Source organism: Oculina patagonica, chromosome 6, assembly GCF_052425735.1.
Source record: "Oculina patagonica isolate OP01 chromosome 6, crgOcupat, whole genome shotgun sequence".
In the NCBI taxonomy this organism is placed as follows: Eukaryota; Metazoa; Cnidaria; class Anthozoa; order Scleractinia; family Oculinidae; genus Oculina; species Oculina patagonica.
In genome coordinates, this window is record NC_135763.1 from 31327474 (window position 1) to 31337380 (window position 9907).

Below are 9907 nucleotides of genomic sequence, written 5' to 3' on the forward strand. Positions count from 1 at the left end.
GAAAACTTCATATTTTTTGTTTTATTCAGATTGCATTTATCTGTTTGCTAAATTAAAATTCACTTCAGTTTTCTGGCTCAGGTTTATAAGAAAACAGCCATTATTTGAAAATTCGGAATCATGTTGCGACTTTTTGTACTTAAAGGTCAGGGCTCGGTTGCATAAAAATACTTAAGATTACGAGCGATTTTCTGCAACAGCTCTCTGCGTTACGATGAATGTTTTCAAAGCGTTTTGGTTTTTCCAGTGCTCTTTAGTACATTTTCTCCCGATTTATCCTTATAAGCACGGGAGAAAACCCCTCATAGCACAGGGAAAGGCTGCAGAAAATCTCACGTAATCTTAAGTATCTTTATGCAACTGGGCCCAGATTCGTAGGTGAAGCGATCGAACAGTGATAATTTAGCATGATATTAGAGTACTACAATGGAACCTCCATTCCTAGAACTTTCCGATTATTCGAACCAAAAGTCGTTTCCCTTAGATTTAGCCGATTTCTCGAACCAGATTTCATTCACTTTGAAGGTTTGATAAATCGGGATTATAATGTATTGTATTTTATTTTTGTAATAGTTCTCTCGAAATGATTATCATAGAAAAGGAGTAAACTTAAGAAGAAGTTAACCTAGATTAACTTCATTTGGGCATACTTCATTTGAACATGCATAAAAGAAACCAAAAACCACGAGTTGGATTCTTTGGGCCGAAGAAAATAATATGAAATGTTTTACAAGCATTCGCTTTCAAAGAGTGTTTTAGTTCCTTTTTCTAATAAAAGCTCCTCATTCGACTCATAATGAAAGAAAAGATTACGATGCTAAACGGGCTGTGATTGGTGGAAAGTAATGTACAATGGCTCTATAGAAACATTGGCAAATATTTAGGGTGTCATTTATCAACCTAGTAAATGGCCTAGCTCACAGCGAGTCTCACGTAGCTCAGTTGGTTAGAGCGCCCAACCGGTATCTGGGAGGCCATGGGTTCGATTCCCGTCGGGGACTCAGATTTTTCCTTTGTCCCACGCTCGTGTCATGTAGAATAATATTCTTCACTATTTATCACCGAGCTTAAAATCTACCAACTTTATTATTTACTACAAATTTGATGATTTCGACATTGCTGATCCTAGCAGTATGCAGGACGCGTGTCATTTATCAACCTAGTAAATGGCCTAGCTCACAGCGAGTCTCACGTAGCTCAGTTGGTTAGAGCGCCCAACCGGTATCTGGGAGGCCATGGGTTCGATTCCCGTCGGGGACTCAGATTTTTCCTTTGTCCCACGCTCGTGTCATGTAGAATAATATTCTTCACTATTTATCACCGAGCTTAAAATCTACCATCTTTATTATTTACTATTTAGGGTGTTTATTCCACAAAAGGAAGCGAAATCATCTTTTTTCCATCTTATTTGTTTTGGTCAATTTACATATGAAAACAGGTATCTAGCCAACTCCTTATTATTTTGTAATATTGTCTTTCCTTTCAGTTGTCCCAGCCAACCTAGCCACAGACGACTGTCGCGCGTTGCAATTCAAACTTCCAGTTAATAACCGGAAGCTAGTGGGTCACGTGATTAAGAGCATACTGGTGAAATCAGAGATTGGTTGCGAAGCAAACTGTTTTAAGGAAGATAACTGCATGTCTATGAACCTTGGACCACTGGAAGACGGAAAACATGTTTGTGAGCTGAGTAGTTCAGACCATGACTTACATCCTGAAGATCTGAAACATCAGGAAGAATTCATCTACAGACCTGTATTGGTTAGTTAACTACCCTCATTATTTTATTTTTCACACCGTATGAACGAAACACGCTGAAACTTGGCACAAAAGTTTGAAACATCGTGTTCTAGCGCTAGCTTGAAAATAATGCAAAAAAAAAAAAAATTGGCAGGTTTTTTGCAAGTTGCAATTATATCTTTTGCTTGATTTTCTCAACATTTCGACGTACAATCGTCCAACTTAATTGATTGCTAAGATTTGATGTAAATTTCGGATCTTTAATAGAATAATAGAGCAGTTTAAAGAGCAAAATAGAGAAGTCGCTATTTTGTAAAATCAACGGTAAGGATTATTATGTAACTTGCTGTGATTGAGCCTTAAGTGTTTGCCAACTAGTTTGAGGTCATTACAAGAAGTTTCACCGTGACATATTAAAAATATTCGTGTTTATTTATAAAAAAAAAGAAGCGGGCCACCTTAAGCTTTATATCGCTTTAAGAGAAATAAATTACAATGAGATGTTTCAAACTATAATTTTGGTAATTATTTTTTGCACTATAAGCATTGCTCGAACTTTCAGGGGAAGCCATCTTGTATAAGGAAGTTTCTAAGGAAAACGAGGACGCAACATTTACACCAAATAAAAAAAGAAAAACCTTGAAAGATGTCACACGCATACATAACATACATTGGATAACATACATTGCATGCACTTGGTAATGGTCTCTTTCTTATACTAATATTATCCATCATAACAGAACCATTGTTCAAGCAGCCCGTGTCCTCCAACTCATCGATGCCAAACAGGATTTACAGATAAAGGATACCGCTGCATAGCCTCGGAAAAATCCACTGGAGATACCGACAACAAAACTGGTAAAATTTCTGGCATTTATAAGTTATATTACTTTTGTATTACGCAATAGCTGTATGTTACTATATCACAACAAATGCACGTACATTTATTTGTAAGTGAATTTTACTCTGGCCATTTACCACATCTTTCTCTGTGTCTGAGTTTCCAAGGGTATGAATGGGACAATGTGCAAATGTGAGCTGGCAGAAAACGTTTGGGGCATTTTCCTTTGTTTTTGATAAACATTTTGACTGCGCTGTTGGACATTGTTCAGGAACACCCAACGAGGAAATTCTGTCAAAAGTCTTGGAAAGTCGTTGTACTATTTTTCTATATTGTTTTGGGCCCAGAGGGGGTACTCCGGCTTGTAAATGACGGGGATGATCGAATAAAGGCAAAACTCGAGACCCAAAAAAATCCCTAAGTCTTCCGACATTACCCCCAAAAATCCTTGGACCAAAAATAACCCCCAAAAAATCCCTTGTCAAATTACCCCTAAATTGCCAGGAGGGGCAATAACGCTCGAGTTTGATTATTCATCATACCATAAATACGCCAAGGCCGCGCCATTCACTTTAGTTCGTTTTTAATATCCAAAAAAATCCCCTATTTGAATCAAGTCACTCTAAAAAATACTCGCCAAATTTTCCAACCCAAAAAAATCCCGGAATCGAAAATTTCAATCCCAAAAAAATCCTTCGATCATCCCCGTCATTTACAAGCCGAAGTTACCTTTCCGAAAATCGTAGCTGGGGTTTTCTCGTACCCAAAACAACATTTTTACCTCTCCGAAAACAACAGGTGTTATATTTTCCATAATACGATTTTCCATATTATTCGTGCTGACATTTTACTAAGGAAAATCTCACGGTCAATCAATCAATCAATCAATGTTTATTTGCCCCATTCAGTATTTTTACAACAGTGTAAATGAATATCTAATATATAATAAGGAGCAGGAGTTCTCAACAAACCCTTTTGGGCTTACAAGGAGAACCCCTGTTACAAATTTGTTGATAATCTCATATATCTTTACATGGCTATATCCGTTGGGTGCCCCTTATTGTAAATGTTTTGGTTCATACTCTTTTCGTATTTGAAATGTCTGGCCATCATGTCAGTCGTCAGCTAACGACAGTGTTGGTCTTGGATGCACGCGTAAATCATCATGTAGATATATGATAAGCCTGATGCAAATCTTAGCAAATTCATTAGCTTATCAAGTAGAATGTCTGAGATGAAGCTTACTTTCTTGAAAAATGAAGATGACAGCAAATTTCAAACAACATCGCCTTCTACCTTTCGTGGTTATCAAGCCACATGATCAATTCCTTTTTAGATGTCGATGAGTGCGCAACTGGCAATCATACTTGTCACCTCACCGCTGACTGCATCAACACTATAGGCTCGTTCAACTGCTCCTGTCGCTCGGGTTACAACGGGACGGGGATTAACTGCACAGGTAACCCGCCATGAGACAAGATGAAGCGGTTGAGAAGCGGTTCAGAAGTATTGTTTTGGAGACCTTAACATTGAACAGCATCGATAAAAAAATTTAGTATTCAAATAAGAAATAATAAAACTCTTGGTTTCTACTTAACCCTATTCAGACCAGGGGGGGGGGGGGGGGGGGCTTTTGAGGCCCGCGCTGACTTTGAACTTTTATAACTTTTTTAAGATGTAACCAAACGCTGCCAAACTTTCTGAGTTTTCCTAAAATTTATCTGGCAACAATTTGGTAGGGTTGGATGATGTGTCAGAAACTTGACATCACCATGGCAACGGCATTTTGACAGACATGTTTTCCCAAATTTGTAATTTTGCGTGTTTCTGTTAATAAAAATCAACTTAAATGGAATTATTTTTACATTTTTACTGGTTTAAAGCACATTTTTTTCATTTTGAGTACTTTGCAGTGATTTTGGGTGGTTTTCTGGCATTTTGGAAAAATTTTGAAATCCAAGATGGCGGATCCAAGATGGCGGCTGTTTTGACATCATGATGTAATTGTCACGTGATGTGACGTCACCATCCCACGTGACGTGTACCAAAAGAAAGAGTTTCGGACGTACAATAAATCCTATAAGTTTCATGGTGATTGGATAAATATTCTGGAAGTTACATAGGGGGGGGCTTCCGAAGCCCCCCCCCCGGTCTGAGAAGGTCCAAAAAAGCCCGGTCTGAATAGGGTTAAAGTGAGACCTCAGTATAGGAAACACATAAGCTATCCCTGGTTTGATTTAACAGGCTGTAGCAGTTATAAGTTCTCACACTACCTAAAACAGATCTTCTGCACTTCACCCGGTAGGGTCCGATATACCAGGGATCGGGGCCTAAAATAAAAGTGCCATCTCCAATTCAATAATTTAACTTTCAAAGTGTGCTCTCCTCGTATTCTTGGTTTTCATGTTACGTCATTAAATTCTGAAATCAAAATTCACTAGGCCTGCTAAGTTTTCGTTGTCATTAGGCGAAAGATAAACTAAAACTATATATTTTCGCAAATTTCCAGATCGATAGTGTCATTCGTTTTTAAAACAGAGAATTTTGAATATTTGTCAGGGACCGCGCAGTAAGTTTTTGAGTGGGGGGGGGGGGGGGGGGGGGGGGGCTAAAGACAAACGCGTGAGCGAAATTTGGGTGGGCAGGGGTGAGGGGGCGCAGGGTTCAAAATTTCAATTTTAATACATCTAAAATGCCGGGAAATGCATTCATCTAAAGCAAACTAAATTTTAATTCCCATACTTGCAGTGCTGTTGCTATCGGATAGATTGAAATTATCCGAATTACTAACACTAGATTGAAATAGTGTTGACTGTTGTACTACTGATACCAACCTTTAATTACTATAAATAACCCAGAAATCGATTTTGCCTGAGCTACCGTGAACTCAACGGTGTATAAAAAATAAAACAAAACGGTGAAGTAATTAGACAGTGGCTGATATTTACTGTACATTGGACCCCAGTTGTTCAAATTTTGGATAACGGTATCCACCGGATAAATCACTATCCAGTGGATAGCGAAGTAGGTTTTGTTAAACAGTTGTCCACTGGATAGCTGGATGGATATCCGGTGGATATCGTTCTCCACCCTTTGAACAACTGGGACCAGATACTTTAAAGTTAACAGCATTTCGCTTTCTGGTACGGTTACGATCTGTAAATTCGTTTGCTATGTCAAGAAGAGAAAGTCTGTCTGTTCTTACTTTGTGACTGTTTAAAATCGTCAGGTTCCTAAATAGCTTTTGGATTATTGTTAAACGAAGCTATGTTTTAAATCTCTGGGCAGTAGAAAACGATGTTTAACCAGCTGCACTGGTTAATTGCCGGATTTACCAGTACGAGTTTGCATACCAAGCAAAGTTAGACACGGCATTCATGGAAAACAGGATTAGTTTAATATTTGAATTAGGATTTCTTCAATTTTATTAATTAGTATTATGCATGGACTGTTAATTAATAGTTTATTTGTATTAATTTTTATTATAACTTACTAGTATTACCTGATGTTTTTACCGTGTTTAAAGAATTGTTAAATAGATGAAATAAATAAAATAAAATGAAAACCCAGGACGCAATGACGGCATAAAATCGTACCATTATTAGCTGGACTCGACAACCGAACAATTTGTTTGGGAATCGCGTTACAAACTTAACCCAGTCAGGAGTTCGGATCGATATTAACCAATTGCAAAATTAAACATTTTCCTGAGAGGAGTACTTGCAGAAGGAAGCCATTTAAAATACATAAACCTGTACTAGCACAAGGTTAAAATTGAAAAATAATTGATAATAATCGTCACTTACATGTATATCAAATTCATTATTACAATGTTTGTTGTTAATTCATCTTTGGGTTTACTTTGCCAGTAACATTTGTTCCTAACGAATTACCGATTTTTTTTTTTTTGCAATTCTTTTGCTTCTTTATTTCTTCCTATTATTTTTTGTTTTGTTTTGTTTTATTTTATTTTATTTTTTTTTTGGCACAAAAGTGGGGGGGGTGGGGGGCTAAAGCCCCCCTAGCCCCTCCCTCTGCGCGGTCCTTGGCAGAGTTCTCCGTCGTATGTGACATCAAGCTGAGTGCCGTGACAAAGCTGTTTTGTTTGAAAAAAGGCCTTTCCTTTCCATTTTGTGCAGATTGAACATTTTAGATATAATATTAAAGTGGTGTTTATGTGAAAGTGTACTAGCTCTTAAGCCAAGGATAGCCGCTGCTGTAAACAGAATTGAGTTCCAGATGGTTTCTCTGACATCACGGCGGCCATAACTGTGTCCCTCGGAAGGACACAGTTATGGCGTCTCCATACTAAGCTTTATAAATTTGCGTGGAAAGGTTCGGAAAGTAACTCGCGAACGGTACACCGCACAGACCTGAAACTTGGAGAAATTGTTTATCTTTTTATCGTCTATAATATTTGAAATTCATAGCTTCTGTAGTTGAATGGTTTCGAATTTATTTTTTGATTGCGTGACAGTGAAAACCAGCAATACCTGAAATTATTTTTTTATCAGAGGGCACGGTAACGAATCCTGCAATCTGATTGGTTCTTAGCGCGGGCAAGATTCTCCTATATCTGCCCACGGGCCACGGTAACGCTTTCGTGAGTTTTTGTCTTGTGTTTACGAAAATTGAAAGTGATATGAAATGGAAAAAAAAAATAAAAAGTTATTTACCGGCTTAGGGTCGGTCCGTATAGTGAAAAACTGTGACCTCGGCCTTGAAAATGCTGCCCTCCGCCTGCGGCCTCGGGCAGCATTTTCAAGACCTCGATCACAGTTTTTCACTATACGGACCTCCCAGCCGGCAAATAACTATATATATATTTCCTGGTTTAAATTTGACTGTGCTGACAAGTGAAAATTATGCTGTCTTATACCCTTCTTTTAGAGTATCAACAAGTTTTAAATTTCTATGTTAATTTCTATTTGTAGATATCGATGAATGCACCATTGGTAGTCATAGCTGCGATGTGTTTGCAAACTGTAGTAATACTGATGGTTCGTACGATTGCTCCTGTATCACTGGCTACAATGGGACAGGCTATAGCTGTACAGGTAACTCAGAACTTAAGTAATTCTTTTTCTCTAACAAATATGACATGCCGCCCATTTTGTAGGTTAATGTGAACGCCGGACATTGAAATTGATTATCATGGTACTTTTCTATACCAGATATCGATGAATGCACACACGGACGTCATGATTGTCATGTGAATGCAAACTGTATAAACACAGCTGGATCATTTAACTGTACTTGTAAGGAGAGATTTACCGGTGATGGGCGATGGTGCTCAGGTACTTTTATGTCATCTTATTATAATTTCTCTTGAAGAGTTAGTCTGGTCAGTTTTTTTCGTTTTATTTGGTCATCGCCAGTTTAATTTACAATATTCTAGAAAATACAGAGACACGAAGTTTCTCTTTTTTAATTAGATATCGATGAATGCACAAATGGAGACCATGACTGTCATTTGAATGCAAAGTGTATAAACACCGCTGGATCATTTCACTGTACTTGTAATCCGGGTTACATTGGAGATGGACGCTTTTGCTCAGGTAAATGTAATTTATCTTTATTCATATAACGTCCGCTTTATAAAAGGTCTTGTTGGATTAGCAAAAAGTATAAATTATGCTATGGGCTTTGAACCTTCCCTTGACAACGCGCGGTTCTATCCACCCTAGTCTGGTACGGCTGGCTCTTGAATTTTTGAGTCCTTTTGTCTTTCGAGGCTTTTCCGCTTATTTGCCAGTAATCGAAAAATTTGGGCGACATCGTAACATGAAGAATTGGCTAAATATGTAATGTAGCCTAATATATTGATTACAATATTAGACATTTTCTGTGAAGTGTCATTGAAAAATTACTTAGCTCCAACACATATATTAATATTGGCGCGGCAAAAGCAACGCCTTGGCCTGAAGTAGCTTCCGAAAGCAATAACGATAGGTCGATCGCTACCAAAACCCTCAGCACAACAAGTCGTTTTATTCTCATGTCTTTAAATACGTAACAACGGAAACAATAGTCATATCACAACATAAAGCACTGGTATGTATTTATTTCAGAGAATTTGAAAAAGATAAACGATGTTCCCGTCTGCTTTGGAGCTCGAGATGACACATACGGGACTTTTAACATCAAAGAAAGCGGCCTTGTCTACACGTTCAAACTTGTTCACAGGAATGGTTCCTTAAAATGTATCGCTGATGAACCAGCATCCTATTGGGGTTGCGACGGTTCGATTTATGGAGACGAGAGGCTACTTACTGTGATAACGTACCCTAACAAGACAGCTCTTTTGCTTGCGGATTACCTAAGAGATGATTCTAGTTGTGGACATAAATATTATTTATATCAAATTGATGGAATTGGTGTTAATTCCCCCGAACTTGTGTTCAACAAACTTCCCACTCCGCTGTCAGTGTCTGTTGGCCAAGAGTTCCAAATTTGGTATGGACAAGACTTGAAACATTGCACAGAGTACAATAACAGTGGGGAGACCTGCACTGATGTCTATGCGTGGTACGCTTGACAAGTGCATACACGAAGAAAAAATTTCGATCGGGAACGTAGGCCGGAACAAACGCACGAGTAAAATTAGTATTTAGAGTTGTGGTAGCATCTGCAAAACAGATTGCCAATCATCCAGTAGGGGCTGTAACGTTTCCTTTGCATAGAGAGAGAGGGGCTACTGATCGTGATGGGATGGGCCTAAAGTTATAAAAATGAAACTGAAAATACTGGAACCAGTATTAGCGATCAGTATTGGACATTTATGAATTAAAACTGTTTTTTAAGCCGATCTGGTTTTTTGGAAACTAAATTTTCGGTGACTTTTCTGTTCACCATCATCACCTTTATAAAAATGTCTTTAGCCTGGATTAAGAATTCTGTAAATCCGTAGGACTACATGAGTTGTTCGCACCTGACTAAGTTTTATGGCATTTTCACCCATACATTAAAGGTTTCTTTTCCTTTCGACAAAAAAAAACCTCCTACCAGGTAATTTTTTGTGATTGCAGCGAAAAAGGTCTAGAAACAAAGTGAAACATTGATATGGGGTTGTGAGTAGAGAGGGAAAGGGTCAAAACATTGACGAAAAGGTAGCCATAATGAATATGTGTCAACACTATTGTCACCTATTTTAGTTCCAATATTAAACGGCAAAAGGACTTTCATATACACTTTAAATTGACATGACCGAGACATCTTAGCCTTTAGATTGAGCTTTCTTAAAAAAATTATATTTTGTGCGCAAGCTGTTTCTACTTTTTTCCTTTATACGAAGGGCAACTGTGAGACACCTTGTATGCAGTAACA

General features: G+C 38.0%; 1 protein-coding gene across 2 annotated transcripts in view; it reads left to right on the forward strand.

Annotated features, from left to right (window-relative positions):
* Positions 1 to 9907, forward strand: part of LOC144658185 (uncharacterized) — a 28685-nt gene that overhangs the window by 314 nt on the left and 18464 nt on the right. Inside the window, exons 2-5 of one of the 2 annotated variants that reach the window (XM_078518543.1) lie at positions 1487 to 1761; positions 2481 to 2598; positions 3918 to 4040; positions 7516 to 7638. In XM_078518543.1, the coding sequence (XP_078374669.1) occupies positions 1487 to 1761; positions 2481 to 2598; positions 3918 to 4040; positions 7516 to 7638 (639 nt within the window). The remainder of the gene's footprint in view (positions 1 to 1486; positions 1762 to 2480; positions 2599 to 3917; positions 4041 to 7515; positions 7639 to 9907) is intronic. The other variant, XM_078518545.1, reaches the window with a different exon arrangement.